General features: G+C 35.4%; 1 protein-coding gene across 1 annotated transcript; it reads right to left on the minus strand.

Moving 5' to 3' along the window:
* Positions 1 to 20224: 20224 nt before the first annotated feature.
* LOC149153301 (uncharacterized) lies at positions 20225 to 21007 on the minus strand. Its single transcript, XM_089443777.1, has one exon. The coding sequence runs from the start codon at positions 21005 to 21007 to the stop codon at positions 20225 to 20227; it is 783 nt and encodes a 260-aa protein (XP_089299903.1).
* Between the last annotated feature and the right edge of the window lie 460 nt (positions 21008 to 21467).

Genomic DNA, 21467 nt, shown 5'->3' on the forward strand with positions numbered 1-21467 from the left:
TAAGTTTTGAAGAACTACTTGGATTGGAATCATATACATTTGGATGGAAATTTTGGTTATAAGAAGGGAAACTGTTAAACTATTTTTTTGTCAGGAAGGTTCTCTTAATAAAATGTAAATTGATTATCGCTGCAAGGTTCACTTTTTAATATTTTCATTGAAATTTCTTTCAAGGTTGAAGTATTATTATACTTTTTAAATTAAAACAAATTCCATTCCATGTAAATCAAAGTATATTTTAAGATTTAATATTTATTGTTTTGGAATCATTTTAAACTTTACCGTGGTTTTGAAGAATTATTTGGATTTGAGTAATAATTTTTTTGATAGACATTTGGGTTATAAAATGAAAAATTATTAATAAATTTAATACAAATTATTTTCGTAAATTAAATTTTTTTAATTTATTTGAAAAAAATAACAAAAAAAATAAATATATTTTTATTATAAAAAAAGTAGTTACATTTTTTAAATATTGTTTGATTATATTTTTGTTTTCTATATTTTATTTTTAAAAAATATGTGCAATGTTATTTATATAAATTTAGTTAAAAATCAATTCAAAAGATTTGTCTATTTCTTTTTGTTTATTTTTATAAAAACAACCAAGCCTTATACATCCTATTACAACCATCAGTAAGATCTTCACATGAAAACAAATAGTAACTTTTAATTATATCTAACCTTAAACTCATAATAACTATCTACATCATGTCACTAGAAAAATATGTTTCCCGAGCTTTATAAGTTACCATTGTCAAAAGCAACAAAACTGATCAAACTCGGCTTACCACCACAACCTTCCTTAGACAAGCGATCCGCCACTTGGTTTTGCTCCCTGAAAATGTGTGAGAAAGATGTTCTCTGAAAAATCTTGATAATAGATCTAATTTGAAGCATCCAATGTGTAAGAGATGGCAGCTCAAAATTAGACCTCGATTATATTCAATCAATAATCACTTTTGAGTCACCAAACATATCAAGCTCTCCAATATCAAGCCATTTAGCGCAAAATAACACTGCACATAGACCAATAAGCTTGACTCTATTGTTAGAACCTTCACCATTATACCAACTGAAATGATAGAATGAACTCGGCTTCATCATTGTATATGCCCCGCTTCCACAAACCCTATTTTTGGAAGCCCCATCAAATAAACCAACTAGGTACTTTGTCTATAACTCTTTAAACCACACCTTACGACTTGTGAACACCTTCTTTTTTATCCAGTCTCCATCAAGTATATCATTACTTTCAAACATGTTCCTCTAACATTGACTCACATTGGTGAAGATCTTAGAGTTCCTACTTCTCCAAATTATTTTATAAAATGCAGATTAAAATATTATTATACAATTAATTTTTTAATATTTATATAAACTTTTTAAAAATTAAACTATTATTATAGTTTTTAAATAAATTCAATATAAAACAAAACATATTTTAAATATTATTTTTTTGTTATTGTTATCAAATATATTCGTAAGATTTAAAATTGAAGCCTAACTATATATTTTAGATATAATAATTTCTAATATTAATTAAAGTATTGCTTTTTAGTAGTTTTTAATTAATTATAATAAAAAATCCAAATAAATCATTGTGTTATAATCAAGTAAAACATTAATTTTATATATATATATATATATATATATTAAATTTTTATAGATATTATATGCTTAGAAATATTATTGTATTTTTTTAACAATTTTTTTTTTTTAATAAAATTACACATGTGAATTACCATGTCTTTAAATGAAATCAACATCAATAATGACCATGTTAGTTTAAATTATGAACTTCACCATATTGATACAAAATGTTAGCTAAAAAAACCTAAGCATAAAATCCAAATGATAGTTAATCTATAAATTCTCTATTTCCTTAAGACATGGGATTCAAATAATAATTTGTTGACCCATTTTGGGAAGCACATATATGATTGCAAAGTATTGTAATTCATTTCTAAGCCTCATTTCAATCTTAAGGAATGACTTCTAAAATTTGGAGAGAAAAGGTGAGGATAATCTTTTGGCATTGGAACCTCTACTTCTAGGGTTTTTGCCTTAGTCGTCAACGTCTTTCCCTCCAATGGCGTGCCTATGAGGGGGTGGAGGAGGCCCCTCCTACAGCAACATAGTCACTTCCAAAGTCAATCAGGCTACCTCAGGCAAATTCAACAATTCCTCGGCTCATAAACCACAACCAGAAGCGAACCCATCTAATACAACCAACAATGAAGTTGCAACCGCTACCTCTATTATTTCAACAACGAACAACCCAAAAGGTAATGGTTTTTTCCTTCCTCAAACAGTCAAAGCTCCCCTCCTGGAAATCCCATCAGAAAAAATAGGGGCAAAAATCAAATATATGAGAGAGCACGTGACAATATGCAAATTTGTAGGTCTTTGGCCCTCGAAAGAAACCATCAGTTGGATCTAAAGGAACTAGACACTCAAAGGAATCTCGACCTCGAGATGGGGTCCAAGGGTTTCTTCAAAGCTATATTCAATAGTATAGAGGATATAGATCACATATTTCACGGAGGACCATATTTCATGAATTTGGTCAGCTTATTCATGAAGCCATAGGTTCAAAGATTCTACCTCGACTAATAAGATTTTACGGCCCCGGCCTAGATCCATCTTTATTTTCTCCCTCGGGAGTTTTGGGACCCTAAAATCTTAGAAAGCATTGGTAACTCCATAAGGAATTTTGTTATGATCTTGGATATGACAAAGTAAGGTCGATACACTTCTTATGTCTACCTTTGTGCTTATCTAGACATATCCAATCTCCTACCAACAAGCAAACAGATTAGCAGTGAAGATGAAATATGGGAACAACCAATAGTTTATGAGGAAAAAACCTTTAGTTGTTGAAAATTCCATGAATATGACCATATATTCCAAGATTGCATGGAAAACCAAGTCCAACAAAATTCACAAGTAAATATGGCCTCAGATCAAGATGGGTTTACCAGGGTCACAAATAAAAAGAATATAGCCAAAAAAGGAAAAGAGAATCCAACCTATGAAAATGCAATAGGCCATAACCAGTACACGGCCCTCTAGCAATTGGAAGAAAATAAGACAATTGTCAAAGGAGAGAAGCCCAAAATAGAAGAGATTGGTCAAACAAGTCAGCAACCACCCCCATCCAACAAAAGATGTGCATGCACATCCGACCAACAAATATTACTAGGAGGATCTAGAAATGGAGGATAACACCCAAGATTTTTCTGATGCAAAAGATTTCGAGGCAATGGACTTGAAAAACATTGATTTGCAATCTCTTGTAGAGGAATGGAGAAACAAAGACCCATCAACCATTACCAAGGAGCAAGTTCAAATCATTGTCAGAGCATATATCCGAAGTCAAGATCTAATTTTTCATCAATCTCACAAACTAGGTAATACCCTTAACCACAACTCTTCTTTTTCCTCTCATGGAATCAAAAGAAGCACTCCCAAAGATCAATTGAGTATTCCGAAAGAACAAAAGAAAAAGGGTAGAAAAGCAATAGTCAATTACTACATGACTTAGGGGATTACTTGGTGAATATTGGTAGAGTGTCACCAATGGATGCCATCTTTCAACCCTCCTCTCAACATCATCAATGAAATTCATCTGGTCCTGATGATGAATCACACTTGTTGGTTTGAAACACGTCGACCAAAAATTTCTCTTGTGTGATTTCTACCGAAAGACTTTGCTTAATTCATTATGGATCACAGAAGCTTGAATACAGAAATTCATCTTGTGTAATGCTAGGGGTCTTAATGGGAAATTAAAGCAAAGAATCCTAAAAAACAAATCCACTAAGAACACCCTGACATCACGATGATTCAAGAAACGAAATTTTCTTCCGAGTATTTGAACAAGATTTTAAAGAATGTTTGGAGAAATTGTGATTATCTAGCCTAGGATGCCCAAGGAGAATCAAGAGGTATTTTTATCGCATGGAACCCTTCCTCAATCACTCTTCAGGATTCCTTTTCTCTACCTATAATAGTAACTACTAATTTTCATCTCATTGGTTCAGCTAGTTCGAGTTTCATAACCAATGTTTATGTCCCTAATATTCTTGCTGACAAAAAAGTATTCCTTCAAAACCTCCAAAGAGCCTCAAATCTTATAGGGGAAAACTTCTGGATTATAGGTGGGGATTTTAACATGATAAAAAATCTCAATGAAAAGAAAGGTGGGATTCATAGACATGATGAATAAATCCCCCTCTTTTTGGATTTTATTAATAACTCCAAGCTTATATATATGAGCACACACACTAGCTTATACACCTGGAACAATAAGTGAAGAGGCACATATCGAATAGCTTCAAGACCTTATAGATTCTTATAGCAGAGTCTCTCTATATTTCAGACACCAATTTTGAGGCTTTTACTCTCCCTTATCATGGTTCAGATCAGACCCATAGAACTCTCTATGTTTCTGGATTGGTAGTCCTAGGAACAAACCCTTCAAATTCAAGGCTTTTTGGTTACAACATCCTGATTTTCTCTCTAGTGTAGAAAAATGGTGGAAAGAATCAGATCACTTTCTTGGAACCCTTATGTATCACTTACAACAATGGTTAAAATGTTTCAAAATGAAAATCAAGAACTAGAATATTAAATATTCCCGTAACATTGATAAGCAAAAACTAAAGCTAGAACAAGAGATGTCCACCATCCAACAAGCAATAATATCAAATGGAAGATATGAGGAATTGGAACATCAAGAAGCAGTCACTCACCTCTAGCTAGAGGAAAGATTGAAGCAAGAGGAAATCCTTTGGAGACAAAAATCTTGAGTACAATGGCTTAAGGAGGGAGAAAAAAAACTAAATTCTTCCACAAATCCATGATCAACCACAAATGAAGTAATAGAATATCAAGCATCAAAACACCCAATCACCAAAAAGTGGAAAGCCATGATGCAATAACCTAGGAACTCATGAATCATTTCCAAGCCACACTCACATAAATGGTTCTAGACAGAAGGCCTACTATTAGGAAAATAACAGAGCACATTCCCAAACTTGTAACAAGGGAACAAAATGATCTCCTTTTGAAGGAAATCACCATGCAAGAAGTGGAAGCAACTATTATGGAAATGTCTAAATGCAAGTCCCCATGTATTAACAACTTTTCCGTCGATTTCTAACAGGTTCGTTGGAAAATTCTTGGGTATGATGTTTGGAAAGTCTTAGAAGACTCTCAAAACTCCTCCTCTATCTTAACAACCTTGATGCTACCTTTGTATCCCTTATTCCTAAAACATCCTGCATTGACTCTCCTCCTAATTTTAGGCCTATTTCCCTATGTAATGTTATCTATAAAATTATTTCCAAAGTTATCGTGAAGTGACTAAAACCCATTCTCACCTTACTTATCTCTCTTGAGAAAACTAGTTATGTGGAAGGTAGACAAATCAAGGTTGTGGGGAGCTCCCCCCCTTGAATCTTCTCTCGAAGAGTGCTTCCTTTGGGAGCGTATCGGGAGCGACCTCGAGAGTGTGCTCCCTAAACAAAGATTCACTCCCTAACTTCTTTCACAATCTTTTTTTTTTGCAAACACATTCCAAACACAATTTTTTTTCAAAGAAACAACAATTTTTTAGTGGGGCATCCTAATCATCAAGCCTATGGCCCTAGTATGATATACAATTCATGGTAATGTTAAATTCTTAAAGTAAACGGATGAAAATGAAAGATAAAGTGGCATTCTCCTTTATCTTTCATTTTCATCCGTTTACTTAAATTTTTAACATTACCATGAAATGACTCGGGATGTTTGAGAGTGGTTCCAACCTCATTGGATTTCATATGGAGAAAGTAGAATTGTAGATCTCACTCAAAATCCAGTAGACTTATCAGTTTTTTCAGGATTGGGGGGATTGCATTGTTTCCATTGGATTTTGTCATGTACTAGGGTATGGAACTTGTATTTAATCAAGAGCACCAATCCCTCTATGTACCTTGATGTTAGTGACATTGGTTGTTGAACACCTCTATCATAACCCTACTAAAAATGTACCCATCACTCAAACAAAATCTTGACTTGACATGCTACGTTTTTTCAATATTATGTTAATGCTTAGAGGGTGATATTAATGACAAAGATATCAAGATAGGGAATGATTTTCATTATATGTAGCTATTTGTTGTAGCGTGATTTTTTTGGATGCTAGAGGCCATCTAGAGCATGTTTGTTGATGTATTTTTGGTTCAGAGATGTATTACACTCAATGTTATTTTGGTTATGTGCACCCTTACATGCTATATAAATGAAAATTTGTAACTTGTGGACATGTGGTTGATGAATATTGTAACTATTAGATTATTGATGTTGTATGGTTTAATTCATGTTTTTGTGCTTTTTATAACTAATTCATCATTCTACATGCTTTTGTTGACATATATGCATCAAAATATATATTATATAAAATTTTCTCTTGATTTTCTCCTGACCCATGAGCTTTTGAAAATGTCGCTCCCTGCTCCCACTTCCCACTTCCGCTCATGTTCCCAACAAACCTTGAGACAAATTTTTGACAACATAAACCTAGCCCATGAACACATTCACTCTCTTAATTCCAATAATTCTCAAGGTATGCTCATCAAACTTGACATGTCAAAGGCATTTGACAAATTGAGTTGGCAATTTGTTTTTCACATGCTCACTACTTTTAGGTTTGCAGAAAGATGGATTTATTGTGTTCTTTCCGTCATTTCTAAAACTTTCTTCTCCATCCTAGTTAATGGGTCTCCCTTTCCCACTTTTGTACCCTCAAGGGGTATTAGGAAAGGAGACCCCACTTCCTCTTACATATTTCTGCTCATGGTTGAAGGGTTGGGTAGATCTATCAACTTATCCCTACAGCTTGGCCAACTAAAAGGTCTTCCTCTTAGTTCTCATGATCTCTCTTCTTCACACTAGCAGTTTGTGGATGATACTCTTCTCTTGGGCATCCCCACTATCAAAGAAGCCACTACCCTTAAAAACATCCTTCAAGACTTATTTGATGCTTTAGGAACCTCCATTAACATGGAAAAATCTCAAATCTTCTTTTTTAATACCCCGCTAGTTGTCCAAATTCACATATCTCGTTTGCTTGGTTTTCAAAGGAGCTCTCTTTTGTCCAAATACTTAGAAGCCCCTTTAACTGGAAATCCTCTCATACAAAAGGTATGGGAAAATATTCTTCTTAAATTTGAAGCCAAACTTCTTGTTGGACTTTCAAATCGCTCAATTTATTAAGTCGCTTGATCTTGCTCAAATTTGTCCTTCAATCCCTCCCCACCTATCTTCTCTCAGCAATGGCTTCCCCCAAATCCATCCTAAACAATATTATAAATATTTAGTGCAACTTCCTTTATGGGGGCATCAAAAGAGACTAAAAATGGGTTCTAGTTGCAGGGGACAAAATCTATCATCCAAAAAATGAGGAGGCCTTGGTCTCTACGATCTAGATATACTCAGTGTTATCACTCAGGTTGTTCCTTTTGACTCCTAAGGGAATACGACCGAGGTAACCACAAACCAATCTTTGGATTGCAGGTCCTAGCCTACCTGCAATTAGAGAGGGCTCTCTCTTTATGATTTAGCTTTGTTTTGGGGTGATTTTAGGCTAGTTATGATGTGTAGGGATTTGTTTTAAGTTTGGTAGGATGGTTGATGTTTTCAGACAGAGTTGGCATGCAAAGTGTAAGAAGTTCAGACCATTGGGCATGGAGTCAATGAATGTGAACTGCTGGGTGTGTTTTCTTTGGTAGAAGAGAGGAATACAGAGCAGGATAGCTACACATAGAACAATCTTTAATGCTGGAAATGAGATGAAATGGAGGTCAGGGAATGAAAGGAAATGAAGGATCTTTCATTCAGCCAACAGAGGGAAAGTGAATGAAGACTATGTAGGAGCAATGAAGGATTCCTAAACAGCATTCAGAAATGAGAGAACTAGCTTAAACATGATCAATAAAGTATTCATATCCATGACTAATTCAGAAGAAAACATAGAAAAATCACAGAAGTTGAGCACGGAGTACAGTTAAGTAACATCTGAGCTATTCTTTCTTTCTGCAACTTAGATCATGATACATAGATGATATAGACACATAGAAACTGAAAACAGAGGTAGGAAAGACTTATTGAACCATGAGGAAGCACGAGAATTCCATATTTTGCTCTTCAGCCATTAAAACCACAACCAGCCAGTTCATAAGCAAACATTCCAGCAATCTTTGTTCATAGAAGTTCTCAAGCTTGCAGCGCAAGTCTAGAATGACTTAATCAATCAACCAACCAACCCTTATTACATAGCTCAGGGTGGTATTTATAAGAAAAATATCTACAAAACAGATCTGAGGGAAGATCTGGGGAAATAACTGTGATTAACCTAACTTCTACTGCAATTAATGTAACAAATATCTACTTTGAGCTGCGCTGGAGGCAGCAGCATCAAAAATGAGGCTTTGAGGTGTCCTTTGAGCTCTGCGTTGGCCATCTTGCCATAACTGTGCTTTGGTTTCTGCAGTACTGCTCTCATGTGGCTTTAATGCATTAAACTCTGATCTGGTGAGCCTTAATGGCTTTTAAACTCTCCACTGATACTCTTTGACTTTGCTGGAGGCTCTTTAATGTTTATCTGTTTTGGCATTAAGTCCTCCACTGATATTCTTTAATCTGATACTCTTTGCCGCTACTCTGATACACTTTAACTGCAAAATCGCCCTTGCCTGCCACTTTATGGCGAGATTTGACTGCTGCTGGGCTTTCTGTGGCCTTTGGGAATGTTTCGGCGCTGGCCGATCAAAATATTATCAAAAAGGAGAAATATTGCCTAATGGCGGAGGATTTGTGGACTGGTAGCTTGTGCTGGGACCGTGCTCGTTGTCCGGAGCAAATTTGGGCTGGAGCGATCAAAAATGGATGAAGAATGACCATAATCCTTTGGAGCTGAAAGCGCGCGTGGGCACAGACATGAATAATATGAAGAAATGGCCTTTTTACCCTTTATAAGGCAAAAAACACTTTACACAGGAAATTTGATGAAAAACAGGGCGGGAGCGATCACTGTAGCAAAGAAAAAATCCGGGCCGTTGGATCTAATGAGGGCAGATCCAACGGCTGCGATGAAGTCGCAAAATCGCAATCGGCGGGGTCATGGGGGCGGAGACTTATATATGAGCGATAGTGAAATGGGGGCTTGCGACACAATGTGGACCGTTGATGAGGGGGGTAGATCGGACGGCTGGCGCGCGATCGACGATATCGCGTCGGAGGGGAGCATGGGGCAGAGGCTTTAATATATATGGCTTGCGATATAGCGATCGCTGATATCGCATCGGCGATCGCATATCGGGGGCGGAGACTTAATATACAAGCGATGGGCGATTTGCGATAAGGGGCGATGCGATAAGATCTGGACCGTTGGATGAAAGGGGGATCGGACGACTGACGCGCAATCGCAATATCGCGTCGGCGAGGAACAAGGGGGCATGAACCATTATATGTGAGCGGTTGCGATATAATCTGAGTCGTTGATGCGGAGGGTTAATCGGACGGTGGATAGGGTGATCGTTGTATCGCGTCGGCAAAGGTCAAGGGGTTCGGAGGCTTTATATATAAGCGATAGCGAAATGGGGGCTTGCGACACAATGTGGACCGTTGGATCTGGGGGCAGATCGGACGGCTGCTGCGCGACCAGCGATATTGCATCGGAAGGGGGGTTAAAAGACATGGGATATGGCGTGGATGAGTTGCGATTGCCGACTTGTGATATCGCTTCAGATGCGATAGCGATATCACATTGGCGGAAGCGATCGAAGGAATGTTAAAGGGCATTAAACCATTGCGACTGCCGACTGCGAAATCGCATCGGCGTAATGATATCGGGGTGTTATAAAAGGGGGCCGATAATTGAATGTTGCGACCTCCGACAGCGATATCGCGTCGGAGGGGAGGAAAGCTCATCGGAGGAGGAATTATTCAATCGGAAGAGGGTCAATGAGATCGGAGGGAGATTCCCTTGATTGGAGAGGGGTTTTATGAACTCGAAGGGGGTTTTGAATGCCTTTGAAGGATTTTTAATGCATCGGAACGGGTACGAAGCATGGAAAGAGGGCTAGATGAGCAAAATGAGGGTTCTTACTAAGTTTCAGGCAAACTTAGTAATTCCCAAGCAATACTTATGGTTATATTTCAACCAAAGGAGGGGATATGTATATAAGGGGGATATTTAACATATTTTAGTAGGGGAAGGGGAAATAGATAGGGATTTACATAGTAAGTTAGAAGTTAATGTGAATTTTGATCAGAAAGCGCTAAGGATAGAAATCTTAGGCTACAAAGGGGAAATAGGACTTTATAGAAGAAATATGAGCACTCCTAAGTAAAGCAGATCTTTACTTAGGCAAATGTTATGGAATATGATGAATTTTTGAGATATTAAGCAGATCTTAACATCTTTTAGGGGAAATTAGTGAATGATTTGGGGAAAAGGAAGAAGGGGAAGTTAGTCATGCCTCGCTTGAGCTGCTCCAAGGGAAAATTGCCTTGCACTTGTGATCTGAAGTAGATTAACACTTTGAAACACAAAAATGGATCACAATTCATCATTCTGCCACCTCAAAACTACCTACCCAGCCTACTTACCTAACATTTTTTCTTCTTTTTGGATGGGTGCACTTGGACTAGCAAACCCAGATTTTCATCTTTTCTTTTGGCTATCCTCCTATCTAAATCTACCCTTATTACTTCCAGGGGCTCAGATTAAGTTGTTGAGCACCCTAGCTTCTCTACCTATCTAACAATCTGCCAAGATTAAACAGTTTGGACAGATATTCATTCTCTATTTCTAAAACAAGAAATTTAAACCTAGGGAAGCCAAGATTAAGCTGTTTGGCCTTCCCTTAACTGTGAAATCCTTCAAAAATGGAACTTTTGCAGCATGGAAAAGATGAACATTTTTGGCATTTCCACTGTCAATCATGAAATATGAAACCTATTGGAATAGGAGGCTAACACTCAGCAGAGCCTTAAGTTCTAAAACCTGGTGGAGATGGATAAAAACCTGGAGACTTTATGGATAAAAATGTGGAAACGTAAGTATGCCCCCAATACCCAAGAATCTCAACTCATTAGAATGACAAGAAACAATAGGGGTTCTCATATTTGGAATGCTACTTGGAACAACAAACATCTTGTCTAGGAGCATAGTTTTGGGGAAATTAGAAGTGGGAATTGTTATGCACTTGACCTGCAAGAAAACCAAAATACCAGAAATACGAAACAATATAGATCGAAACACAGAAATATCACATAAAATGAAACAAGCTGCAAAGATATTTTATTATTCAAAAGTAGAATACAATGTTCACTTGCCTCTTCGAGGGGGCAACCTCCAACAAAGCAGAGATCAATTACAATAAGACTCGATACTTCTTCCCTTTCTATCTAAGACTATTTATAGCTTTACGACATCTGAAACCGTAGCTACTAGTGGACCCTTGCATAACATAGGTTAACTCTGAGAAAATCAGAAAATCAGAAAGGCATAAATATTTTATTATTCTTGATAATTACTTGTGATGTTTCTTGTTATTACAATTCTTTATATCTTCTTTCTTTTAGTTGATCAAGTAATTACCAAAGAAACAACACATAAAATAATCGACACCAGATGTAGGCACTATGCCAGGGAAAAAACCCCCTCGACGGGAAAAACCAGTCAATAAATTATTCCTTTCAATAGTATTATTTGAGACTCTTCACCCTAGGCCAAGGCCAGACCTTCCCTCCACACCAAGTCAGCCTCTCATAATTTCGACCTCCTTCCCAACAACTTTGACTAGGCAGCAACTTCCGGCAATAGTGAAATTTGGAAGACTTTGATCTCCCAATCCAGGGCTCGAAACAGAGAGAGAGAGAGGCACCAAAATTTTGATTTTTCCTTTCTCCTTAGACTTCTCCAAACTCGCACTTACTTCAACTTCCCAGCAACAGACTTCACACTTTTCCCAGCTACAAGAGATAGCGAACTTCTTGTGAGAGGTGATGCTCCAAATGACTTTGACTAACTTGTATTCATAGACTTCTTGTGGGTCAAATTAGTGTCCTTAGGCCGACTTGATGTGGAGGCTACATAAATTATATTTGACTCAATACTAAATATTTTTACATGATTCAAAAGCACAATGAGGGTCTCTTTAAAAGTACAATGACTGTATTGTCTCAGAATAAATCTTAGAAGTCCTCGATGGGGACTTTGACCTAAAACATGGTGACCCAAGCATGAAACCCATGCTTTAATAAGTCATAATAATGATGATGATAATAATAATAATAATAAATATGTTCTTTGTTCATTTGACAAGTACATTACATGATGGCTCAAATACATTAAATGAAGACCAAACCTAATTACATTTTCCAACACACTTTATTTATTAACTATGGCCCATTTATAACTAATTGTGGTCCCTTTTCTATAATGCAGGTCAACCACTTACAATTATTATTAATGTGGATAACTTCTTATGGGATTTATTGACTCAACTAAATAACTAACTCTGACGAGGCTTATTACATGAATAAGGGAGTCAGGGTCGGACCCTAACATGCCTTCCCCCATCAAATGTAGCCTTGTCCTCAAGGCTGAAGCTGTAGAAACTACTGAAGAATGTTGGTTGATTCCCATGCCCCTCTTCTGGAGAGGTGTCTTTCCACTTGATGAGGACTTCCTTGATTGTGTGGCTGCAGAGATGTCTTTCATGAGTATTGAGGACCTGTTCAGGTCAGAGCCACAATGAACCTTCCTCGTCCAATTCTGGCAGACTGGTTTGAACCCTACAATTTTTCCCCACAACTTTATTAAAGAAGGATACATGGAAGACTGGGTGGATTTTTGAAGTAGTCGACAGGGCTAGTTTGTAAGCAAATGCTCCTATACACTGAAGTACCTGATAATGCCCATAGAATTTTGGGGCTAGTTTATGGCATCCATTTTCTTTGAGAGAATTCTACTTATAACGTTGGAGTCGCAGGAACACTTGGTCGCCTACTTGAAATGACCTCTTTGAATGGTGTTGGTCAGCCTGTTGCTTCATTCGATTTTGAGCTTGATGTATATTATCTCTAAGATGAGCAATCATGGCGGCAAAGTTCTAAAGGAGCTGATAAACTAATTGTACTTTGGAAGATCCGGGGATATAAGAAGTTGTTGAAGGTGGGAGTTGGCCATACACTACCTCTCAGGGCGTCATCTTGGTGGCTTCATGATAGTAAGTATTATACCACCATTCAACTAAGGCAACCATTGTACCCATTGATGTTGCTTGTCTAAGGTGAAGCACCACAAATAGTTCTCCAGTCATTTGTTGACAACTTTTGTTTGACCATCAGTTTGGGGATGATAGGTGTGTGCCCTGTTGCTTGAAAATATCTTACCAAATTTTGTTGGTGAAAGTGGGGTCTCGATCCGACACAATGGAAGTCAACATGCCATGGATTTTGAATATTTGGTCCATGAAAACCTAAGCCACGAATTTTGGTTTAAATGGGTGTCGGAGAGCGTAAATATGAACACATTTGGAAAGTCTACCAACAACCACCATGATGACGAATTTGTTGCATGCCTTTGGGAGATCGGTAATGAAATCTATGGAAACATTTGTCCAGACAAAAGCAGGGAGTGACAAGGGTTGCAAGGTGCCTAGTAGCTTAATCGTTTCCCCTTTGTTGTGCTGGCATACTTCGCATTCAGCTACAAAAGTAAGAATGTCATGCTTCATGCCGGTCCAAAAGAAAGAGCGACGTGCACGTGCATAAGTCTTCTGAAAGCCTAAATGTCCAACAATGGGAGAGGAGTGCAACTCTTCCAAGATGCTAGGTTTGAGGGTGGAGATCGGGGCCAACACCACCTTATCCTTATAGTGGAGAACCTCATCCTTCTAAGAGTAATCCTCTGAGGAATTAGAATCTGCTTGTAATTTGTTAATGAGTTGAGAGAGATAAGGGTGGGAGAACCATTCGTGACGGGATTCTTCAATCCAATCTGGTATGGGTAGAGAGAGGGATAACATGGTGCCCTCGTCCTCAAACTGGCGCAACTATAACGACCGAGAATTAAATATGCAAACTAATTATATCAATTATGTGATTTATAATCAACACGCAAACAATTAACCAGTCAACATAGAAATTTCAGAAACACGAGCAAAGACGACTTACTTGTAACGATGATATTCCTTGCTTGAGACTCTGAATTTGAATGCTATTTGAATTTTGCTAACCTCAACAAAGATTTTGGGGAGGACTCTCTATCCAACTGTAGGCTCAACTGCATATAATCTTTCTATAATTGGCCACCCTCGAGCCCTCAATCAACGTACTACTGTCAGAGAAACCTTTGTTTCACAACACTTTTCTCCCAAGAGAATGGATGAATCTCATGTTCCTCATCGTCCATTAAATAGAGCAAAAACTGGAAAGGGGTCTACATGCACACATTCCATGTGTCAACATGCAACTTTTATTTCTTTATCTTAAGTTTTACTTAAATTAATATTTCTCTTAATTTAACTCTTTCTTATTTTATTCATTTTTACTTTTTGTTAGCTTTACTTATTCTTACTATTATTATAGTTTACTTTTACATATAGTTATTTAAAACTCCAGTTTATTATTTACTATTTTATTTATTTATTATTATTATCTATTTACTATTACTATCTTTTCTTTATTATTTACTATTTATTTACTATTATTATATTTTCTTTATTGTTTATTATTTATTTACTTATATTTTAATATTATATTATTTCATTTATTTATTATTATTATTAGGGACATTACATACTCCCCCCTCTTTAAGGAACTTCATCCCGAAGTTAAGTTGAATCATTTAACATGTTATTTTATTTAGTTATTTATTACTTCATGTTTGCTCTACACCCTCTGTTCAACTAGTATAACCAGCAAGCATCGAAAGTTTTCACATCACCAGGGAAATCCCAAGGAAACTTTGTCATTTTTCCCAACTTTTGGAATCAAGCATAAAGCCTTTTCGGTCTGTACCATATCCCAAGGATGGCCCCAAGGCTCGCGCCCAACTTAGACTTCATCTGCCCTAAGGCATACACCCGACTCAGTACTTCATGCAGTAGTACTCCAAGCATCTCGAAAGGCTGACCCACTCCCTCCACACTCACTAAGGTGCAAAGCCCCAGACATCAAAGTCCTCACACCCCCACCAGACTTTGACATCCCAATCCAATATCAAACACTTGGTCTACAACATCAGGCACTTGGCCTTCTCAAGATGGTCCCATTGCCCCTCAAGCGATATCCATCATGGGCTATATAAGACAAAGAAACCACTGGCATATGTAGTGTTGATTGAGTTCGTCCCCAGCCCATAAGGTGTTACATATTCTCCCTTGCAGGTATGAGGTTCCATGAGATCATCAAATAACCCAGCCCTCTTGGCCCATTTGTGGATTTTTTTTTCAATCACCGCATCTCAACACGCAACCAATGCATTAGCTATAACATCATAGTATCATAGAAAATAATCCACATGCCAAGTCTTGCATGTCATCATGAAAACATAACATCATTGTTAATCACAACATTTTGAATAATAATGAACTGCATGCTCACGAATGTCATAAAATGTGCATGAAATTACCACATGCTTCACCTCATAAAATACCATCATAATTTATAACATCAACATATTTGCATCAAAGATATAGCATGCCATCACCTAATAAACTAATCACATGTCAATATAACATCATATCATAATATCATAATCTCTATGCCACATTATGCATATCATATGAGCATACAACATCATTATCATAACAAAATAAATAAACAAGAACCACATGAGGATCATTATCCTCTCATCAGGACTATGTTCAATTACCACATGCCATCATATCATGAACCCTCATCTCAACATTATACTTCAACAGTCCTATGTTAACATAGCAATTAACTGAAACCATAGTACTGTAGTGTATCAATAAAATTTAAGCAATAAGACATGATTAAGATGTTTCATATTTTTTTAATTCCATATAGGGTAGGTATCGCCACATTATTAGTATGCTACAATTTTGATACAATCTCTTTATTTGCAAGCCTCACCATCTAGAGCCTTAATCTCTAATTAAGTTATTACCAACCTTATCATCATTCCTTAAATCATTGTTTCATTTCCAATACATTGACTCAATTACATGACTCATCAATGGCATACCAACCTTTTACTCTTCACATTAATTGTTTTCTCATTAGTCTTTAAGCCTTAACTTATCACAAAATGTATCTTCTTTGCCAATCGTAGACAATTATCATCTTTAATAATCAACTTTAACCATTTTCTTAGTCTGTCACTTGTCGACTTACTCCTATATGAGTGTTTTAGTTCATAAATTCCCATCTTTCCCTTTTAAAATTATATAGGTCATTACTATGACCCTTAAACTCATGTTGCTCAATCCTCTCATCAATATCATTATGAGAACTTTCCACTGGAGAAAGAGACCCTTTAGTATTATCACATAAATTATCCTAGATATTATTACATTTTCGTATCCCTGCCCACTTTAATGTTATCCACCTCAAAGAATTATATGAACTTTAATTATCTACTTCAATCCTAACATTTCATATTGTTGTCATTCAAAATAGTACCATGCTCAACTATCACTAACCTGCTATAAAAATGTATTAAAGAGTGCCATCCTCCCAATTCCACTAATCATGAGTCACTTCTACTTCTTTCTTATTAGTATCTTTCAAACTTATATTGTTATGTGAGAAATTATTTTTGTTTATCTAAACCATCTTTACACTATATTTACTATTTATACTAACATTATCTTTACTATTTATTTTCCCCAATACTAAATATCACAAACAACTTTCATAAGAATATGTTCAAACTCAACAATTTTTATTTTTATTTTTTGTAATATTACACATACTCATATAAAAACAATATGAACAATCCTTTATTCTCTCTCTATATATATATAACCTTTATTAACATTATATTCATACAATTCTTATATATAAATTTCACTTTTTATATTTATTAGATATATATTTACCCACTTTTCATAAGCTCGCATATAAATTTCATAACCTCATGTTCTAATTGATATTAGTTAGATTATATTAATTACTCAATAATATATAATACTCAATACATATATTTTACATTTATGTTCTAATATTTAATATATAGTATATATTTATCCAAATTAAAATATATCATTCCTATCCTTTATCCTTTATTATACGTGTGGCGGACAATGTATAATGTATTGAGTTTTACATTGAATTTGACTGGCTATTAATTTCCTTTTGACCAAAAAATTTAAAGTTTATCTAAAGTTAAACATTATCAATTGATATTTATTATTTTTAAATAAAATTTAAATTCATTTATCTCAAATACTATTGGTTCAAAATTTATACCTCTTATTTTGTAATGATGACAAAAACTAATTTCAATGTACTATATCATTAATTTGCATTGTACAACCAAACCTACAACCTCCACTTTATACCTCAATTTGCTGCAAACAAACAAATAAAAATATCCAATCCATTATTATAACTTTATAATGCAATATGGCAGATATTGATATCGTTGTCGTTCAATCTCCATAGCCATAGTTGCAGAGATTGATATAACTGTTGTAATCTCCTAGTCATAGTTTCTTGGAAGGATCGTGACACTCATAAGCCATTTAAATAATCAAGTAACGTGTGGTGGTAGTGGTTGTCCAAGCTGCGCTGAGGTATTGTGACGTGACAGTCACTTATCGAGAAGGTACCAGAGGAACCTCATAATTGTTATATGACATGGTTGTTTAATAGAATTTAATATTTCCTTGGGAAGAGCGCTAGTGTCCCTCTAGCTTATTCAATAATCAAACCATTAATCCTTTAAATCCACATAAATAGATATGTGTTAATTATCTATGTTAAATATTAGGCATTTTGTTACGTATGTTTTATAAGATAAGAGAGTACATGTTACCAGTTTTATGTATTTCCTTTTCATATAATATTAAATACATTTGATATGCTCATTAAATATAAATCTTCAACTTAATTAATGTTTTCCCAATCAAATACTAATTTATTTATTTATTTTAATTATATTAAATAATATACTATTTGTTTTTAAGTTTAAAATTACATTTTACGGCCTGGAGTATGCCGTTACTGCTTCTGCTTGGCTAAGAGCTCGTCTTCCTCGGACGTAAGGAAACAGGTTAACGGCCCAAGACCCAGAGGCATCTGGCAGGAGTGAAAGCCTGCTCCCTTACGGACCACCAGCGGGTTATTACAGGTGGCGTGGTTTTCCTTGATAACGGTGATGAGTCAAACCGACATTCGCGGATAGCAGCCAGAGATGGCTGTCCTCAATTTATTTGACACCTGAGTTTGATAGGTTTTGCCACCTTCGGAAAAAAAAAAAAAAAGTTTAAAATTACATTTTATATAAATCAAAATTAAATTAATTAAGTTAATATTTTTATATTTTTACATAATATCATTTATATACCAAGTGTAAAATAAGAAAAATTATTAAACAAATTAATAACATTTGGAATTACCAATATGAATTAATTAACAATTATAAGATAATTAATTAAAACATAAAAATCATTTAATTATTGACCATAATTATTTCACTACAATTTTCTCATTCATATGATACTATTTCCAAATAATAATTAAACAAATTAATAATGATATAAATTCATTAAAACATAATAATCATAATTTTAATTAACTAAAAAAAATCAAAACTATAATGCAATTTTTTTTTGCTATAGAACCAAAATAGATAGAAGTGCAAGTATTTACAAATAATGTTTCTACTTTTTTTGGTTCCTTCGTTATATGTATAATTTTCCAAATCAAAATCTCAAATGACATTTTTTTTTAATTGATCATGGCTTCCATTTTACCAAATTTTTATAGTTTTCTACTTTAATTTACCTATATTTAAACTAAGCAACAAGTATTCACTACTATGTAGCTTGTTAAAGGAAGTGGAGTGAGGTATAATCTTATAATAATTGATTTCTTAATAATTCTTGTTTTAAGCTTCTAAAATATATAATGAGCTTGGGCACAACAATTTAGGTGTTTTAGAAATACTAACTATCAATAGTTTCTTTGTATGTGGCTATGCATTAGTGTAGTGGTTTACAATACCTTTCCATGCTCCTAAGCGGAGTTCAATTTCTTGTTGTCAATACGGTCATTCTATTATTTCTCTTATTTAAGATCTCAACCAAGTAAATATGGCGCCATGTTGGAAATTAAGTAGGAGTTGGGTTTCTCTTATTTAAGAGCTCGACCAAGTAAATATGGCACCATGTTGGAAATTAAGTAGGAGTTAGGTTCCGACCCTCTCTTCGTGATTCCACACCCCTTGTCTCCTCTCCTTTTTTTTTCTTTCTATTTTTTCTTCATATTCTTGTTTTTTTTATTTATAATTATTTGAGTTTATCATATTCTTGTTTCTTTAGTTATCTTTATTAATTTAAGTTCTCTCCCATATATATATATATATATATCATTTTTCTCTGTCTTTAAAATTTTTAACTATTATTTTAATTTGTAGAAATGTATATAATAATTTACTCTATTAACCCTTGATTTCTCTATTTGGCTATAATAATTTTGATACTGTTTATTTAACATAACTATAGTAATAAATTATTAAGCTCTTTTTTTTTTTCCTGAATATATATATTTTTGTTATTACCCTTAACCCTATTATAGAAATCCCCCTATCAACTATTTTTAATAGTTATAACTAATTTTTAACCCCTCATTAATTTATGTCCCATTCTTAAATAAGACCTTGTAACCTAATCTCGTCCCATATAGTATTATCATCCATTATGATTATTTAATATAATTATGCTCCCTAAGAGCTATTTTTTTTTTTTACAAAAAGGGTTATGGGATTTCATTAACTGAATGGCTGAGAGCCGAAAATTCGGTTACATAAGGAAAGGCAGATTTCTGCATGGCTTTTCAGCAAGAGGAATATAATGCCTACTCTCATCAGGCTCTTCTTTTTACATTTAGTATAGTGTACTTCTGTTGTTGATTTCCCAAGCTGAAAAATACAAACAAATTGTTGCAAAAGGATGCAATAAAACATGACTCTTTAGGGGATTGGATCCCAAAGGATTTCCTTGTCTCTGAGAATAGAACCGGCAACTAAATGGACTACCTTGTTTGCCTCGATATCTGCTTCTTTGTTATTTGTTCTTAAGACATGAAAGTATTTCAGTTTCAGGGACTTTGCCATGCCTTTGATCCTTGTTATTATCCTTGCTAGCTGCAGATTCGCTGGAATGGAGTTAGTCACCATTGCTTGAATGATAACCTGGGAATCCCCAAATACATTTGCCTCCTTGTAGCCCAGCTCTTTGAGGAGTTTGATTCCTTGAAACAGGGCCATCGCTTCAGCTTGAATGCTTGAGGAATGGCCTAATCCCCAAGCAAATCTGTGCAAAGCTGTTTCATTTGGGTTTATGATGATTCCTCCAGCTGCAGCAATACCTGGATTCCCTTTGGCTGCCCCATCAAAGAAGAGAGAGGGAAGAGTTTGTTTGGACAGCCAGTTTTGGAAATCTACTTCATTTTTGCTGACTTGCCATTCTTTGCAAGATGGCGGAGCGCTGATCAATTTTGGAAATTTGAAGTTGAGGGCAGTTCCCAGATCTATGTCCTGCTGGCTTAGATTTGAAGCATCTCCTTTGTCTTCCAACCACTCAACAAGCTGACTTTTAACTGAGTTGACAACTATTCTGAAGTCCTGTTCCTTATTTTGGAAAATCCTTCTGTTCCTTTCCAGCCAGACTTGCCAACTGATGAATTTTGGCATAGCACTCCACGCTGTCCTGATTGTTTTATTTTTTGGAAATGAGCCTGGATATCTGGCCATCCAGCCCGCAAACAGTTTCGAAACTGAGGAGGGGAAGATGAATTTATGCTTCCAAGAAACAAGAAGCTCTTGCCATATGGAAGCTGCGAAATTGCACTTGATCATGAGATGGAAGGCAGATTCTGAGTTTTCCTTGCAAAAAGTGCATCTAGACGGCCCAAAGATGCCCCTTTTCTGGAGCCTGTCTTCTGTTAGAATTTTCTGATGGCAGAGAAACCAGCAGAAGTGGTCGACTTTAGGAATTGAAGGTATTTTCCATATGCCAACCCAGGGAGCAAGATTGGGAGGCATGTGAGGCCTCTCAAGGACCTAAGAGCTATTTTATTACTAAAAAATAAAATAAAATAAATAAATAAAGAATTTTAATAAATTATTCCTCATTGTCGGAATTTTCTTGTTTAACTAATCACCAAGGGCTAGTTTCCAATGCCCAATTCTGGGCAATGGTGCATCCATGCTA

This window comes from Pinus tabuliformis, chromosome 9 (assembly GCF_031772625.1).
Source record: "Pinus tabuliformis cultivar Carrire ecotype Pingquan chromosome 9, CPIR1, whole genome shotgun sequence".
In the NCBI taxonomy this organism is placed as follows: domain Eukaryota; kingdom Viridiplantae; phylum Streptophyta; class Pinopsida; order Pinales; family Pinaceae; genus Pinus; species Pinus tabuliformis.

What these genes read in the sequence shown, in the direction of transcription:
- LOC149153301 (XM_089443777.1), bottom strand. Translation starts at nt 21,007, where the DNA reads ATGGCCAGATATCCAGGCTCATTTCCAAAAAATAAAACAATCAGGACA.